This window comes from Perognathus longimembris, chromosome 2 (genome assembly GCF_023159225.1).
Source record: "Perognathus longimembris pacificus isolate PPM17 chromosome 2, ASM2315922v1, whole genome shotgun sequence".
NCBI lineage: Eukaryota > Metazoa > Chordata > Mammalia > Rodentia > Heteromyidae > Perognathus > Perognathus longimembris.
Genome location: NC_063162.1, coordinates 130,816,755 through 130,836,269, shown reverse-complemented (window position 1 = coordinate 130,836,269; position 19,515 = coordinate 130,816,755). Strand labels below are relative to the sequence as shown.

The following is a 19,515-nucleotide window of genomic DNA, read 5'->3' as shown; positions in this document are numbered from 1 at the left end:
AAGATACATTGACGTTATATTTAAAATAAGGAATGCTAAGAATTTTGTGTCATACTGACAAGACATTTAAAGTGTTGGTGACAAAAATAAGCTAGAAGAAGAAATGTATAAAGAAAGGTTAAGAGGAATAAATAGCAAAGAACCAAGTCATATGCTAAATAATATAAGAAGTTAACTTTTTGTATGAAGCTACAATTTAGTCTAGATATAAGCTTAGGGTAGAAAGGGATTTTGCGATTATTTGCCTATTAAATATTTTGATTATTCGGATCATCAGCATCAGGCAAAAGCTTCATTGTATGTCAATTAAGTGTTAGTTAAGTAGAACTTCTTATCATGAATCTTAGTGAAGTAGAATTTCTTACAATGAGGAATAATTCTTCAGGTCCTTATTTACTAGTTAAAGACGTATGGAGCAATATACTCTCTTAATATTCTAGTTGAAACCACTAAATGCTATACAAAGCAAGTGACCACATTTCAGTAGTCCAAAACAGTATTTCCTGTATAGCATTTAACTATATAGCAGTTGACCTGTAGATGGAGTACTTTCATCTCTGCCCAAGGGAAGCAGTCCCAAGTCCTATTCCATCCTTACATCCAGTCCAACATTTCCATTAGGCCTAGCTATGGTTCTGCACAGCCTAAAAGCCTAGGAACTAAAGTTTATACTCCCTGTGTATTATTGCAGCCCTCCTCTCATTATCCAGCCCTAGCAGAAAACAGCATTGATTGGAGTAGAGAAAGCTTTCCCATTTGAAAAACAGGAAAATGGGAAACTTGCATGGTAATTCAACAATAACAGTCATGAAATCCTGTCACACAGGCATGGTGAAAAGATCTCCCCCTTGAAAATGTTCAGGGTCCTTCAATTAGACCTCTATTGTGTTTCTGAAAAATAACAACCTTGTCCTGTAGTCTCTAGGGCAAAGGCAAGAAGGATGAAGACATAGCTCTCTAGGTGGTGGCTTGATAGGGAAATGAGAAGTTTATGCTGGGATGGGATCAAAAGGGAAGATTATACATCGCTTGTACGGTACCATATAGAAAACATGCAGTCAAATATTTAAGCTCTTCATATGGAGAACCTCTTCCTTGTCTTATATTATCCATGACTAGATCACACAAAGATGTGTTCCCATTTTCTGCTTTGCAATTTAGGAATATCAAGATTAGTTTACAGGACATATTTAAGACTGTGTTCAACATGTGTTTCCCATCCAGTCTGTCCATAAAAACAGAAGTCTTTCCAAATGGAGTAAATTTAACACAAGCAAAAAAGACACATAGACAGAACAGAGAAGCCAAATGAAGAATGGTATTGAACGCCCAAACTATCAAAATTGGGAAGTGCCTTCCTATCTCAAGCATAGAAGGACAGTGGAAAGAAGTGATACTACCAGAGTGGAGAGTTAGGATAATCAAAGGCTATGAGGGGCTCTCAGCCATTCATATGCTTTCATTCTGTACCACCACATAAGAAATACTCAGATGTTTTTTAGTAGTGGAATAGAACACAACAATAAACCCTTCCACTGACTTCATTCCAAACTACCCATCAGAGAAATGAAACATGGAAGAAATGGTAACACTCAGTAGTAGCATGAGCTTGTACTTGGATGGCAGCTGTAAATAGTTATTTGCAGCCCCATTGCATAACTTATGGTCAACACTCAGAGAACAAGAAATTGTCAAATTTTTTAATGTGCTCTTCCCCTATATGACCTTTAGAGTTGGAACAATACCAATTTCATAGAAGCATAGAAAGATTTGTAAGTAATTATAGTCTGTAGGTGGCTTGTGCTCAAATAGTGGTTTTGGAAGAAGATGGATAGAGAAAAGGAAAAGGTGTTCTACACTTGCTAGGAGTATTACAGCTGTAGAGAATGTGTATATCTGTTAGTCTTTGAAGACTGATTGAGTCTCCTTATAAGTTGATGATGACATTCTTTTTTTGTAATGGTTTAAGGCAAAGCTATTGTTGTTGTTATTTTTAGTGTCCCTTAGGAAAGAATTTGTTCAATATTCCACTGATTATTCTATAGTCAAAATGAATTATTTCTAGAATGTGACTATAATATTTAAATCACTGTAAATGCCATTGAGCCTCTTCTTGGATGTCCTTTATATACTTGGATATGTACATACACTGGACTCAACCGAGTGATGGCTCTTAGAAGAATCCTGAAGCAAGTCTTGAAATGATAGATATATTTATCACCTCACACACTGAGAATAGTTTGAGAAGATCTTATAATTAGGTTGCCTTTCCTAGAGAGAAACAGGACCTGTGAATATTGTTGTTCTAAATATAGGGAAATAAAGATCTTTGGAAGGTGAAGGTCATAATAAATTCAGCTGCCTCATGAATTCCAGCATACCTGAGCACATTTATAACTCTCTCATTCATATCTTTACTTCAAGTTGACATACTTTTCCTGCTAGTATAAGACAAGAATGGCATAAATTATAATGTGCTGTTCTCCATGCCTTTGTTTTGACTTCCAGGCTTATAGTGCTTCATTTTTAATGCCCATCAAGGCTTGGCTAGGGCTATGTTTAAAAGATGTCAAGACTAATACAAAAGGATAATATATTGTTTTACTTTACCTGCACAGCATCTAACATCTAAAGAACAGCCTTTTTCTTTCCTCAGTGGGCTTTGTAAAATGAAGTGTTATGAATTGATCGCTTAACATGTTGGCAGTTTTATGGAAAATAATTACTTTGTTTTGGTCATTATAACATCATTTTGATAGTTCTGGAAACATATTAGTCAAAAATGCAGTCTTTACTTGGTATTGATCTAGATCAGGAAATGTGCTATATTCGTTCTTTTCCATTTATAATTGAGTTGATATCGTTTAATACTGTTTTGCAATGAAAAGATTAAAATATGATATTTTTAGAGCTTTGATAATTGGTTTTGCTTTTTAAGCATGTTATCTGTGATTTCAAATAGTGTTTCTTTCTGAACTTCTTTATTCTTTAGCCTGAGGAGTTTAGCATAGCCTTGAAATTATAGGTACTCATGAAGTATTTTTCAACTGTCAGTTCAACTATTGCTGGTTGTGCTATTAATTTATTATGAAGTGACACAGGAAGAAAACTCATTATGTGATAATATGAAAGCACACACTTGTCAAAAATAAATAAATCTGTATTGAAAATCCATCTGCTATGGTAGGAGGGAGGGCAGTGGTTTATTAGACACATTTGGGCTGTGACACCTCCTTTTCAAATAGGAAACCATGTAGGAATAATCCCATTTCAAATTCACAGATACTCTATCATGCACTCAAATGTTTCCTTTTTGTGCCTTACAGGTAATATTATACCCAACTTCTAATAGCTCCAAGTCAGCTGAATTACACCAAATGATTGTGCCCAAAAATAGTCAAGACAATGACTTAAAAATCAAGCTGGCAGTGCGAATGGACAAACCACCACATATGAAACATAGTGGGTGAGTGTGTTTTTGAAAATGTTTGCCCTTGAATCATTGGGTTCTATTGTAATGTATCACTGTTGTCAGCTTAGAAAGGAAGATAGTATGTCAGCCATCACAGGGAATTTTTTAAACTGATATATGTGTGCTGACTTATTATTATTTTAGATTCACAAGCTCTTCTATAGCCAAATACATGAATATTTACTTAATATAACTGTTTGTCTGCATGCAGACATGATGTTGCTACTTGATTATGCTGGTCTCACACATCAGCCACACTGATTAAGATGTATGTAGATAATTTTTGAGAAATATTTTTACAATGATGGCATGTTTATTTGAAACAAGCCTGATAGTCAGGTCCCCAGAAATAGTTTAGCTTTTCATAGGATTCTAAAAGGCAAGTTCAAACAGAATCTAGAAGATCGGATAAATTTTGACAATGTGAGTATTTGTCCAACTTGTGAGTGAAAACAAATCAATACTTGAGGAGACTGTGGCTGATAGATAAGCAAAAGTTCAGCACCTCTTCCCTGGGGATTGCCATGGTCCAAAACAACCTTCATCTCTGCCATCCTTCTTTTCTTCTTTTTTTTTTTAAGTCTGTACCTGGTGAGGAAAACTGTCTGAAATCTTAAGTAAGATGAGTTTTCAAAAATCCAAGTCTTTATCAGATGAACACTTCAGGTCTTACTCCTGGAAGAATCCCACCATAAGGATGTAATTATTAGGAAACAATGGGACCATTTTTCTTATTTCAGAAAGAAGCAGTTGCTGAAACCACTTATCTGAATTTAGCTTCAAGTTCAGCATTCTGAGAAAGTGCATTCCTACCAGAAGGGTCAGCTAGCTTTAGCACTAAATTGAGGGCAGAGCTGGTTTAAAAAGTAAGGGCGGATTTGTTGGATAGCCATTAAGAAAAACAAAAAAACAGAGCCTTAGTGGCTCAGATCTGTAGTCCTAGCTACTCAGCAGGCTGAGATTTGAGGATCACAATTCAAATCCAGCCTGAGCAGAAAAGTCCATGAGACTGAAACCTCCAGTTAACCACCAAAATGTCTGAAGTGTGACTGTGGCTCAAGTAGTAGAGCACTACTTTGAACACAAAAGCTCAAGGCCACGAAAGAAGGAAAGAAACAGAAAGAGTAAAACAAAGAAAGAGAGTTGTAATCAGGCAAGTGGAGCAATCCAATATGGTCTTGCTGCTAGGATGCAATGTTAACACTCTGGGATAACATTATGACACTATGATTTCCTTGTTTTGGGGGAGCAGTGTGTATAGTTTCACAACAGCTCTCACAAGGGAAATATATATGTTGGGGGGGAAGGAGGGAGGGAAGGAGGATGGACTATAATTTGGGTAGCCTGTACTATTTTATGTTCACTGTTACTGCAAGTTAAATTCTGAGACCCAGCTCATAATGCAGAGGCAAATCCTAGGTTCAACATTTAGAGTTCTTTCATTCATCTGTCTACTATATTCATCATTAATTGATATAGCAGATATGTAATGAGCACTACCTCTATTTTAAGCAAGGGATATCATCAGAGGCCTGCTATAGGAGCTGGCTAGTCATATGTTCACACTTTTTTGTCATTACATGTTTCTTTGCCATTCTTACTTCTTCTAAGAAATCTCTCCTTAGCTCCCTTGCCAATTTAGTGATGGGTTTATTAGGTTTAGAGGCAGTTAATTTCTTGAGCTCCTGGTATATATTGAATATATCTTTGTCTGATGTCTTGCTGGTAAAGATCTTCTCCTGATCTGTTGACTGTCTTTCTAGTCACTATGTCCTTAGCTGTACAGAAACTTTTTATTTTGATGTAGTCCTGCTTGTCAAGTCTCTCTTCTATCTGTTGTGTCCCTAGGGCTCTTTTCAAGAAGTGTCTTCCTATAAGTGCTAATGTTTCTCATGCTCTCTCTTGCAGTAATTTCATAGTTTCAGGTCTAATGTTGAGGTCTTTGATCCACTTTAAATTGGTATCAGTGCAGGTATCCACTTTTAGTTTTCTGCATTTAGATGCCCCATTTTCCCAATACCAACTGTTGAAGAGGCTATTTTTCCCCCCACTGTATTTCTTTGACTCTTTTATCAAATACCAGAAAAGTATAAGTGTATTGTTTTATTTATGGGTCTTCTAATCTGTCCCATATTTTTTGGGTCTATTTTTGTGCCAGTACCAAGCTGTTTTTGTTATTATAACTCTGTATTATTGTGATACCATCCACATTATTATTCTTTTTTGCCTGATATTGCTTTGGCTATTTGACTATTTGTTGTTGGCCATAAAGAAATGCAAATCAAAACAACTCTGAGATCCATTTCACCCCAGTTAGCCATTGTTGTGAATTTGAACAACAAATGTTGATGAGGATGTGGGGAAAAGGAACACTACTGCACTGTTAGTGCGAATGCAAACTAGAACAACCACTCTAGATAGCAGTCTGGAGGTTCTTCACAAAACTAAACATAGACCTTCCTTACGACCCAGTCATACCACTCCTGGGTATCTACCCTGAACATCATGAGCCAGGATATGATGAAGACACACATCTACATTTATTGTCACACTATTCACAATAGTCAAGATATGGAAATAGCCTAGATGCCCCATAATATTGAGTGGATCTTAAAAAATATGTTACTTCTACACAATGGAATTTTACCCAGCCATTAGAATGAATAAAAAATGTCACTTGTATAGCTAGGAAGTTAACTAAAAAGCCCACAGATTGGGAGATCTTCACTAGCTATACAACAGACAAGAGCCTCTTATCAAAAATACTTAAATCTCAAAAAATTAAACTCCTCAATAATATATCCTCAAAGAAACAACCACCCCACTACTAAGTGGGCTAAAGAATTAAAAAGAGACTTCTCTGGAGTGGAACTAAGAATATCCAAGTGACACATGAAGAAATGTTTACCATCTCTGGCCATAAAAGAAATGCAAATCAAAACATTGAGATTTCACCTCACCCCGTTAGAATGGCCGTTATCAAGAAAAAAATAGTAACAGATGCTGATGTCCAAAAGGGGATGCTACTACACTGCTGGTGGGAATGTAAACTTGTTCAACCACTCTGGAAAGCAGTATGGAGGTTACTCAAAAGGCTAAACATAGAGCAGTTCCATCTCTGAGCATTTACCCAATTGATCACAAGCAAAGCCACACTAAAGCTACCAGCACAACTATGTTCATTGATGTATTATTTACCATAGCTAAGATATGAAGCCAGCCCAGATGCTGCTCAGAAGGTGAATGGATCAGGAAAATAAGGTGTTTATAAACAATGGAATTCTATGCATCCATCAGAAAGAATGACATTGCCCCATTCATAAAGATATAAGACCAGGAAAAAAATCATATTAAGTGAAGTAAGCCAGACCCAAAGAAACATAGGCTCTGTGGTTTTCCTCATTTGTAATAATCAGTACATGTCTAGGATAGTCCTAGCTGAAAATCACAATAGCTCAATAGTTATGTACATATGACCACATAAAATGATGCTAATTGACATGAACTCCAAGGTATGGAAACAAGTTTTCTCTCCTCTCTCTCTCTCTCTCTCTCTCTCTGTCTCCCTCACTTTAAATTTTTATTTTTGGATGATTCTGTTTTCTTTTCTTTATATATTGTGTATTAATGTATATAGCCTTGGGGGTGGGAAGGTGCAGAACTCAAGGGGAAAGGGTGAAAAATGCAACAGTGGAACTCACTGGACATGGACAGAAGTGAATTATACAGTTCATGGGTGGAGATGGGAGGGGGAGATTGGGAGAGTGTGAGGGAGCAAAAGAAGGGAAATGTACTCATTACCTGACTCATATAGTTATAATCCCTCTGTACATCATTTTATAATAACAATAAATAAATATAAAAACTTAATGTTGTGTGTTGTAAATGCTGTGAAATAGAATTGAAGTCTGATCCAAATAAGGCATAATTTTCTCTGGGGCTAATCAATTGAAGTCTTGTAAGACATCTGACTTTTGAGATAGAACTAGACGGATTGAATTCAGCAGTTGGACAGGAAGGGGGCACATGACCAGAATTTACAAAGGCAGAAGTCCTGGGAGGGCAAAAGCTAATGATGGGAAGTTCAGTGCAGTTGGTATGAAGTGCTTTGAGGCTACAGACATCACTGGTAGTTTAAAGTGTGTAGAGATGAGTAGAGTTTCAAGTCAGACATGAAAGAATACAGTTATTTCAGGAACTCCAGTTATTTCTTTATTAATTTTATACAGTCTTTTTCCTTTTATGAATGGCAGAGTAAGGAATGAGAGCCTATCATAAATAATAATGCCCTATGAAGTTGCTCCTCATTTGACTAAGGGAGAATATGCCTCCAGATTGCCCCAAGAACAAAGACTGAGCATGAAGTAGGACAGGGAAAGTTCTGAAGCCTTTGCCTTCTATGGGAAGAAATCCCTGTTCTAATCTGATAGATTCGGGTTTAGGATGATCCAAAACATGTGGGATATATAGCTTCCATCCAAGGCTTGATTTTTGGGGAGCAAGACTAGAGGGTGGTGTGGCCTCCTTTACACCAAAAGAGACTTCTTTGACTCATAATTATTGGCTCTGTAATTATTTTCTGCCCAAGAATGTAAGTAAAAGGAGACAAAAGATGACATATTATAGTTTCTCAGTTGAACCTGTACAGCTCTAGAGCTCAGAGGATTTGGACCAAGAGTGCTTTATATCCTAAGCCACATCACTTGTTACTTCCTGACCTGAGAGATCCTAGCAGGCATCTCCAGATGTTTCCATGTCTAGGCAGTTGATGGCATGAAAAGTGAAAGAATTCTAGAAAAGAAAGCTTCTGTAAGCTGTTCTTCTTTGTTAATGTGGTATAGGGCAACATAAATTAAGGATATAATTTCTCAATAATGGTAGAACTATTTTAATATTAATGTTGGAAATAATGATTTGTGAGAATTCTAAGTTTTCAGCATAGTGGTGGTTGCTGCGGGCAAGGCCAGTTTGGAAGTGCTTCATCAGAATGTCTGCTTTGGTTCTTCAGGGCATGCATGCTAAATTTTAAATACTTTGACTATAAACTTGTGTATGTCGCTATATATCAGAATACCTGCCTTCACCCCCAACATATTTGTCTTGCTCAGAGATTCTTCATACATGGGGTTTTCCTGCAAATAATTTGAGAAAGTCAACTAGGTTTTCCTTTCTAGTGCTCTACCCTACAAGAAAGCAATAACTTAACAGGAATCCAGTATGGTAGATGCATAGCATTTTGCTTTGGGGATAGAATCTATCCTGTCAATAATTTATCTTATAATGAATAATTAACAGATAAATAATTAATAATTGAAAAAGAGACAAGCCAAGTTGAAAAGACAGATTAATTCATCTTTAAAACAGGCAATCTACTTACCAGTTGAGTTAAGCAGATTAAACAATAAATTGAACAGTTTTGGATTTTTATTTCAAAGCATATTAATTTTTTGTAAGCCTCTGGGGTATTACTCTTTCTTTTTGAATAATGGGCAACACCATTTCTAACATGGCCTGTTAGCATTAGTCTCTGACTTATTTACCACTTGTATGTAATTGCTCCTGAATTGCCTCTAATTAAGTTTTCTTTTAAATCAATGTTGTCTATATTTTGGTATGAGTTCCTGAGAACACCATTTTCTTAGAGTTGTTGAATGTTTAATACCTCCCACCATATCTAATCAGGATGAATAGTCACAGGAATAATGATGATAAAATGATATGCTTCTTAGAGTTTTAAGGAAAAAGTTATAAACATGAAAATAAGCTGCCTTTACTTAAAAGATTCTAACTGCAGGTTACACAAAACTGAGTTTTATTTTAGTGAAAAAATAGTTTAAATAAATTAAATGTTTGTTTTTAACTGTTGAAATTTAAAATAATCCTTTTTTTAAGTTTTGAAGGCAAAGGTAAAACATATCTAATCAGAGGCTCATTTTGCTGACAACTAATTAGTACATGACTGTACACTACAATTTGTCATAAAAGAAGAATTAACTACCTACAAATGAAAATAGATAATAATTTGGATGAAATGAGCCAAATATTCATTCCCTTTAAAAATCCAAACTGGACATTGCCACAAGACTTCTATTTAGTCAAATCTGGCTCTATCTATTCTTTCCAAGTATTTTATATAGTCTAATTCTAGAAGTTAATTCTACGATAATATGTTAAATGAATTGAAGTTAGATTTTGAATGATTAAATGATTCACATCTGTTTTTGAATTTATTTCTTGCTTCCAGACATAGCTGGAAGTGTGTTCCTGAATAGACTATACTTTAGTGTAGCCTAGTGGCTAAGCAGCAGTATTAACTTAAAACTCAGAAACACAATACCCAATTTTATTAAATGAAATTACGTCCCAAATTCAAAAGTAATTTTCTCCATCAAGAGAAAGAAAAACTTAAATGGAATTAATGAAGTAGATGATTATTTTGACAAATCTCTACCACTTTACAAGCTAGGATTTCCGGAGTGAACGACCATAGCTGGCATATTATTGTACTCTGATTTAAGATTTACTATCTTCAACAACTTAGAGGACACACTAATAATCAAAAGAAGGAAAACTGTAATTATGTCCAAATGAAGCTTGGAGGGTCTAGAACTTACTGAAAGGACAAGTCTGTTCTCTGTTCTTTTCCAGAAAAAAAATGCTTTCTCATTTGAAAACCACCTTTAGAATGAATTTCCTACGTGTTCAGATATAAAAGTAACTATATTCAGGCATTGGACGTTCACCTCCCTATAGATCTATTTGCTTGCCCAAATAAGTTTATACTGATTTCACAGAAAACCTACCGTTATAACTTTGTCAAAACTTTCTTCCAGGTGTTCACTAGGACTTTAAGCAATGACTGGTACTTTTTCCAAATACAGCTTCCAGAAGAGAAGTTTGTCTGTGGTCTCTATAAATAATTAACATATCATGATATTTATTTAAATTATGGGCTAACACCTGTAACCACAGGATTGCAGTTCAAAGCCATCTCTGGCAGTAAAGCCCATGAGAGTCTTATTTCCAATTAACTACAAAAAAACTGGAAGTGGAGCTATGGCTCAAGTGGTAGAGTGCCAGCTTTGAGCAAAAATGCTCAGGGACATTACCCAGACCATGAGTTCAAGCCCCAGGACTAGCACACACACACACAAAAGTCAAAAGCCATTTTCTTTTTCTTTATACCTTAGTATTTATGGAACTTCCTACATAATAAATTGTTAACAACTTCAGGTTTATTTATTATAGCTTAATAGCGCATTATATATTAATAGCAGAAGTGTAAAATATTGCTTATTAAATCATTAAACCGAATCCTTCAACTTATTATATCCTTCTGGTTTCTATTTGAAATAAATATTTGCCTTTAGCTTTAAAGTCAAACTTCTATCATTCAATGTCCTATTAGGATTCTTTTCCAGGGGAGAGGAATCTTGACATGTATCATTTTCTCTCACTTTTCCTGCCCCAAATAACTACTTTTTTCCCAGAATCTTTTGGTATCATATCTGGTCATCTTAAAGGCTCCTGTGCCAGATAATTAAAGCTAGAATATGATCCCATCTTTTACTTTAAAATCTTTTGCTTTATATACTTATTTTCTTATGTATAAATATATATAAACAAACCAGCTTATGAAGACAGTATAACTTGATTAGTTACTCCTTTCAACTTCTAGCTCCTCCTCCCCTACTCATCCCTTCCCTCACTCTTCTTGATTGTATATATTTATAATATATACATAGGTATGTATATATAATGCTATTTATAATTTCCCCTCCTAATCTTTCCCCCTCTTCCCTACCACTGGTCCATTTCCTGAAGTAATTCCCCCCCCCCCACACACACACACATTTTTTTGACAGGAATAGGGCTTGAACTCAGGGCTTGGGCACTGTCCCTCAACTTGTTTTGCTCAAAGCTAGTTCTCTACCACTTTGAGCCACAACTCCAGTTCTGATTTTCTGACATTTAATTGGAAATAAGAGTCTCATGGACTTTTCTGCCCTGACTGGCTTTGACCTGCCTTCTGAGATCTCAGCCCCCTGAGTAGGTAGGATTCTAGGCATGAGCCACCAGTTCCTGGCTACCATTTCCCCCCTCCTTTTTTCTTTAAAATAATCATGGCATGTTACTAATTTGTTTAGATCTAGAGCCTGCATATGAGCAAAACCATGCAATACATTTTTGTAATCTGAACTGAATCTATTACTGGCATTATCTCCATAAATAATAGCATATAGTTGTACATGTCATAAGGAATATGACCTACTCGCTAGAGGATCATAAGTAGAAGTTATGAGGAGTTGGTAATAGGATGTACCATCATGGCCATGACTCCCAGTGTAGACTGCACCTGAAACAACTGAGACCTTGTGAGTGAATAGTAATGGGGAAGGAAGATAGGGAACTGAACGTGTGTGAACTGGCCACATGTTTGCTCTGATTATAACAAAAAAATCATCATAGCTTTAGCACTACTTAATGTTAGTATTTAGTACATGAATAGGAAAGAGAAAAGAAATTTTAAATATTAAAATGTCAACATACCATCCTGAGATCATTTATATCCTCAAGGACATGACATTATTAATCAATCATTACATTATTAATTAATCAGTACATTTTTAACCCAGGGGGATAGCATATTTTATTCTTCTGGTATTAAAAGAAAAAGTTGGTTACATTTAGACAAATGAATGTGTTTTGTGCCTTTATTTGTTTGTTATATAACACTTCTGAGTGTTTTTTTTCTCTTGACAGATTAGAAGGACCTAGCAATACTCCAAAGATCAGTTAGAGAACATTTTATTATGGACTATTTACACCTTTACTCTTTCTGGTGCAATACATTTTGTACTAATTTTCATGTACTCATCTATTTTGCAAGTCATTTAAGAATGGGGGAATACTGTTTATATCTCTACCTGTTTCCCACACAAAATGTCTAATGCTTCCTCATCCCTTCTGGGATTTTTTATTCTAATAACCTGTCACTCAAATTCTTAAAAATCTCTTCCTCTCTACCATTCTTAACTTTCCTTCCTTTGTAACTAAAATAAACTAGAAACATCAGCCATAGTTATCACTTTATACATTCTATAAATGCTTTTACTAACTCAGCATGCTTTTTCCATTCTTTCAATTAGCCAAAATCTACCAATCTGACACCAAGTTGCATGCTTTAGGTAATAAAGGTCATATACTTTCTTTACACATAGCCTAGTCCTTCCTTGTGCACAGAATCCACTAACTGCATGCTCCTTGTCCTTAATGCCTTGGTTCCCAGGAACTCCTGGGTTTGATTTTACACAATGAAATTCTGTAAGGTTTGGTCCTCCTCTGGTCACCTTGGGACCACCCTTCAGCCTAAAAGAAGAATTGGAATTGTGAAGTGGGCAGCTGCTTTCTACCCTAGCCACTGCACTTTACTCCAGCAGCCAGTATCTTCTCTGCCTTTGGTCTGTCAGGGACGGGCTCCAAGAAAGTGAATTTTACCCAGCTTCTTACCCAGCTGTTAGGGTCTTCCTTGTCTAACACCTTCGATTAAATTAATTTTGTTCTACTGAAGGATATGAATGACTTTAGAAAGTTCTTTCTATGTATATATGGTAGGTAATCACAAACGGCTGGCAGTATGTGAACTCTCTAATGAATACCACTTGTCTTGTACCTGTATTGTCTTCTCCACCGTGAGACTTAGCCAAGTGTCTTCATTGATGCTTGTACACACATCATACTTGTCTATTTTTCCCTTCCTCTTTTTGCTTCTATTTCCATGACATTGTTTGTGGATTACAGCCATTGAGAACCACAGACGCTTAAGTCCATCATATCCAGCTTAGGTTGGTAGAACTCTGCAATTAACTGCAAGCTTGTAAGAAATACTACGTCACTAAGTTGTTATACAACAAAAACTAACCATCTACTCTTTATTTTATTTATTTATTTTTTGCCAGTCCTGGGCCTTGGACTCAGGGCCTGAGCACTGTCCCTGGCTTCTTTTTGCTCAAGGCTAGCACTCTGCCACTTGAGCCACAGCACCACTTCTGACCATTTTCTATATATGTGGTGCTGGGGAATTGAACCCAGGGCTTCATGTATACGAGGCAAGCACTCTTTCCACTAGGCCATATTCCCAGCCCCTAACCATCTACTGTTGATTGTTACAAAACCTGTTCAGAGGTGGGCATGGATGGCTCATGCTGTCCCAGGAATTCCCTGGGAACCAAGGCATTAAGGGCAAGGAGCTTGCAGTTAGTGGAGTCCATGCTAAAGAGAGAAAGCATACAACTTGGTGTCAGATTGGTAGATTTTGGTTAAATGGAAGGATAGAAGAAGAATGCTGAGATAGTAAAAGCATTTATAGAATATATACAGTGATCAGTGTGGCTGATGTTTCGAGTTTATGTTCATTACAAAAGGGAGGAAAGTTTAAAATGGTAGGGAGGAAGAGATTTTTAAGAATTTGAGTGACAGGCTAAAACATTAGAATCAAATCCCATAAGCAATGGGGAAACATTAGACATTTTATGTGGGAAATGGGTAGAGTTATAAACAATATTCCTCCATTCTTTTTTTTTTTTTTTTGGCCAGTCCTGGGCCTTGGACTCAGGGCCTGAGCACTGTCCCTGGCTTCTTTTTGCTCAAGGCTAGCACTCTGCCACTTGAGCCACAGCGCCACTTCTGGCCATTTTCTGTATATGTGGTGCTGGGGAATCGAACCCAGGGCCTCATGTATATGAGGCAGGCACTCTTGCCACTAGGCCATATCCCCAGCCCAATATTCCTCCATTCTTGAATGACTCAAAAAATAGGTGAGTACAAAAAAAAAATAGGTGAGTACAAAAAATAAGTGAGTATAAAATGTATTGTACCAGAAAGAGAAAGACCATTAGTTTTCCTAAAGTGCAAATATTCAATAATATATGTATATACACATGTATATATATATATAATTTTCTTTCATCTTTATGTACAAGATTAGCAGCTCTGTCCATGTGTCTTTGTTTCTCTATATGTATTTTTATAACATTAATATATTTACTTTATTATAATTTTAGATTATATTTCCAGCACTGATATTTTCTGGCAACAGTAAGTGCTCTTTATGTGTTGTTTTTTGCTCATCAAAATCATGAATAAATGAGTTAAAATTATTTCCCAATTAAAATTATCCCTATGCCTTGCATTTGTACAAATTAATTGGATGCATGTAACAAGTCATATAATTTGAAAAATTGAACTTTTTGATGCGGGGATCCAATTGCATTAATGATTGATAAGTAATATTTGTCAAATGGAAAATTATTAGACAACAACGAGGAAGTGTTTCTTCAGCTAGTGCACATTTACTGATGGATTTCAGCTATGATCTTGCCTTTAATGTTTCTCTTGGTAATTGTCAGGAAGAGGTATGAGGAATGTGGAACCTAAATAGTGTGCCTTGCCATTTTAATTGCTGAGAGAAGCAAGAGAATCTTAATTGCCAGAAGATACATTACTAATTAAAGTGTCATTCTAAAGTAATTAGTTTGAATATTTGTAAGAACTGAGATATAAATTTAGTTCCAAATTCAGGGTTATACCCACCACAGACTGGGCTAACGTGATTTGTGGGTTAGAAAAGTTAACCATCATAAAATTTTACATGTTGCTTTCATTTTGTGAAACTTAAATTTTTATTAGATTACTGAACTTTGAAGAATGGAGTTTGTGGTATTTTTAAACAGTATTTTTAATTGATATCACACACTATTAAATTTCTAAATTACTTTCAGATTTCTAGGACATTGAGTTTTTATTTCAAGTATTTTGTTTCAGCTTTTATTACAGTGTAAGAAGATCTACTCTTCTGATAAATTATGACATCAACAATAAAGGCCCTGTTACAGTGTGGTCTTTTGTTTTAAGTTCGAGTCCTGCCATGGGCAGTACTTGTAAATGTGGAGTTTTAAACTTCCCAATTACTTTCAGTTTCTCAGTTAGTAGAGTTGAAATGAATCAGTCTGAAAGGACATATTTTTGAAGAAAAATATAAGCAAAAAAATGAGAAATATAAACTCTACCATTAGCCTTGAAAACAAAATCTTCAATTTACCATGAAATTCTTGCAGTTTCAAGGGCATATTTGTTTCATCTGCAATATGGTGATATTTGATTCACTTACAGCAAAGTTTGGTAGGTATCAATAGGTTAATTTGAACAATTGTTCTGGAAAACTAAGTGGACATACTAGAAAACTCATTTAACCAGCATTTTTTAAATAAAAATTTGCAAGCTAGATGTATTGCTAAAGTTGTAAAATGCTGCATTCAAACCCCAGAACTGCAAAAGGAAAAAAAAAATGAACCAATAATTGATCTTCCCTTCATTAGCTGGTATGCAATTAGCCTTTTAAGAGTACTCATTTACTATACCACATTATCAAACTGATATCATGTACGACAAAAACAATCAGAATAATTACTTGAAATATACTTGAAGTACCCAAAATTTTTATTGTTATTTGTACTCTACAACTCTATGTGATGGCTACTGGTACATTAATTTGCAAATGGGAATTCTAAGGACATTTTTTCAGAGTCATATAGCTAGTGAGCACCTTTTGAACTTTGTCTACTTCTAGAGTTTGTTCTCTAAGCCTCTGGCAACACTGAAAATGACAATACTTTTGTTCCCAAGCAGGCACACTGGAGTTCACGGTACTCAAGCTCTGACAAGGCTCAGCAAGCCAAGCACACATGTGAAGTAACTAGATAGGAAATGCATAGGAATTGGAAGCGTTTGCTTTATGAGGATCAAAAGAAAAATACAGGGGCTGGGGATATGGCCTAGTGGCAAGAGTGCCTGCCTCGTATACATGAGGCCCTGGGTTCGATTCCCCAGCACTGCATATACAGAAAATGGCCAGAAGTGGCGCTGTGGCTCAAGTGGCAGAGTGCTAGCCTTGAGCAAAAAGAAGCCAGGGACAGTATTCAGGCCCTGAGTCCAAGCCCCAGGACTGGCCAAAAAATAAAAATAAAAAATAAAAAAAAAAGAAAAATACAATGTTTTGCAAAGATAATTTAAAATGATATATTTTTAAATTCTCTGCTTTAAGAAGCACATCTGTGGGGCAGGGGCAAAACTCAAGTGAAGCTACTCTGTCAAAAGCAAGGTCCAGCATTCAAGCCCAATACCACCTAAAAACAAACAAACAACAAACGAAGTGTAAACCAAAAGAGCACACATGTGGCCTAATTCTCAGAAGGTCACCACTGTGCATCTTTTGCTTTACGGATATTATCCTTCCCCATCATTACTTTTATTTTTTTTAATGCTCTACCAGGTTCTATCTACTGGAAAACAGTATTATTCATTCATTCATTCATTTATTTGTGAATGAGAAGCTTTAGATAATGGTATATGGCTATGAATTAAGGGAATGGAAGGAGTTAGAAAGTAGCATACTACTCACGTTTAAAATGCTTCATAGTGGTGTTACAGTAATAATCCTCTCATTGATATACACTGCTACTACCCTGCCATCTAATCAGATGTCTTTCTGCTGTCTCTTCTGTGGCCATCTGACACTGAGGTTTTCAATACATGACCCTTAATTGAATAATGGATTTGCCAACTCTATAAATATTAGAATCCTGATTTAGGACAGAACAATTTGCCATTAGTCTCACCCTCTAATTAGAGTGTTGAATATCTCAATAGACGCTTCATCTTTTATACTTATGACTTTGTATGGATTATATAAAAAAGGAAATCTGCATATCATTTAGTTAAATGAGTATACTTGATCCCGTGTAGCTTTATTGCCTTCATATTGCTTGGCTGTGGTTGTAGGTATCATGGAATTAGGTTTGATGCATTAAAACCTTAGGATAATTTCTTGTAACCAGTTCAAGGAATTTGCCTTACTACGATTTTGATTGTTTGAATGTAAAGATTAGGAAACAAAATTTCCCCTGTTCAAGTGTTCTAGTTTTGATAAAAAATCAGAATCCTCCTTTTGAAAGAATTCATAGACAGTAAATAGAATTTAGATCAGCAAATGTTCAAACTCCTAAATCAGTGGCAAATTAGGTAACACCCAGGGCTGGAGATGTGAATATTACATAATGAGGATAATAAAGCAGTTGAATGTGATGTGCATGTTAGGAGCTAATTCCAATCTTAATGCTTTGCCATCATTTGTCAGCTGAGAGGCATGTGTTCTGCTAAATGGAAATCTTGGATGTTCTCTCATACACCCCATTATTTGTAATTGAACACCTGATTTCTATCATGCAACAAATTAACATCTGCACTAGATCTGTCTTTTATGCATATGGATACACTGATTAGAATTTTGCAGATAGGCAGATACTTGAAAACAAAAAGACAACATTGTGAAACACTTCCAGCCATAATTTTTGATTACATATTGAGAATCGTTTAATTATCTTACCTCATTTAATTAGCCCTTCTACTTAGGTCAATTGCTTTTTTTCATTAACATGACATGTTAGCAATTTGTTAATTGGCATAAAATAACATGAGACTTTTCTGAGTGTTTCACATGAGAAAGCCATGTGCATGAGCAAGCTAAGGGGAATTCAGAGAGACTGGTAAGCTCCTCATTAGGCCTTGCCAGTATAAGCAAATGCCATAGCTTTATGGCACCAAAGTGGATATTATTACCCTTTGAAGTTCTGTCCTTATATTACACAAAATGAGTTGGTTGATCTGAGTGGCTGCAAAAGTTTGAGACCGTGATTATGCATTTAAAATAAATGTGTTTTTTTCTGAAGTTGACACAGATGAAAAAAATGAAGACACATAAATATGAATGCCAGTGGATGGAAAAACAATAGATTTATGCACATAAGAAAATTATTGTTAAACACAGAAGTTAATCATCTGGGTTTCAGTGGCTCATGCCTTGTAATGCTAGCTTCTCAAGAGGCCGAGACCTGAGGATGGCGGTTTGAAGCCAGCTCAGGCTGGAAATTTCATGAGACTCCTCTCCAATTAACTACCCAAAAGCTGGAAGGAAGCTAGGCTCAAGTAGTAGAGAGCTAGCCTTGATCAAAAAGCTCATAGAAAGCACTCAGGCTCTGTCTTCAAGACCTTGAACTGACCAGTGTGTGCGCACGCACGCGCGCGTGCACACACACACACACACACAAGCTTAATCAATACTTTGGAATCCAGGCCTCTTTTTTCATTATTGTTGGTTTTGGTTATGGGGGACAGGTTTTCAGTATGTAGCCCGAACTGGCCTCAAACTCAAGATTCTCCCCTCTGAGCTTCATGGGAGTTATGATTAAAGACATATGCCACCACATCCAGCTAACTCTGACCCTCCTTTCAAGGGTTTTAAATTAAATGTTATTTTTTATATATCAGTCAGCATAATATTGATTATTCCTGGAAATAAAATTGTATTTGCTTCCAAAGAATTCCTGTAGGGTCTGATACAAACAAGTACTAGAATCTTATATATGTCAGGTATATTTTTAGCCCTGGCAGATTTACAGTTATTTACATCTAAATCATTTCTGGAGTGAAGCCTAAGTGAGTTATTACAATACAGTATAACATAACTTGTGTGATGGAGGAAGAAAGGAAGAGGTAGACACACAGTTGTTTACTTCGCATTTTTCTCTTTATGCTCCATATGTATTCTATTTATTTTCTATTACATTTACTTTACTTTTTATATTCCATTATATTATAAACAGGATTTAGAATTGTTTAGCCCCCGTGTAGAATTTAAGACTAAAAGGGCATTTAGGAATTATTTAGCCCAGAGTTTCTATTTTATAAATTGCATTATGAGGATAAGAGTGGTGAACCTTTCACTAATAATTGAGAGTTATTTTATTTAATTAGTACTGAATATATTCTGGACAGAGCTTTAGGTTGAGCATCCTCAAAACATAACATAAATGTTTCTGTAACCCCATCTTACCAGACTGCTTTTCTTTCTTGTTAGTAATGCTTTTCTCCACTTGGGGGCACTGTGATCAAATTTAAGAAGAAAATAGTCATTATACTATCATGAA

General features: G+C 35.8%; 1 protein-coding gene across 6 annotated transcripts in view; it reads left to right on the top strand.

Moving 5' to 3' along the window:
- Cadps2 (calcium dependent secretion activator 2) overlaps positions 1 to 19,515 on the top strand; it is a 418,215-nt gene that overhangs the window by 218,074 nt on the left and 180,626 nt on the right. For all 6 annotated transcript variants that reach the window (XM_048340139.1, XM_048340138.1, XM_048340137.1 and 3 more), the window contains exon 8: positions 3,327 to 3,466. In XM_048340139.1, the coding sequence (XP_048196096.1) occupies positions 3,327 to 3,466 (140 nt within the window). The remainder of the gene's footprint in view (positions 1 to 3,326; positions 3,467 to 19,515) is intronic.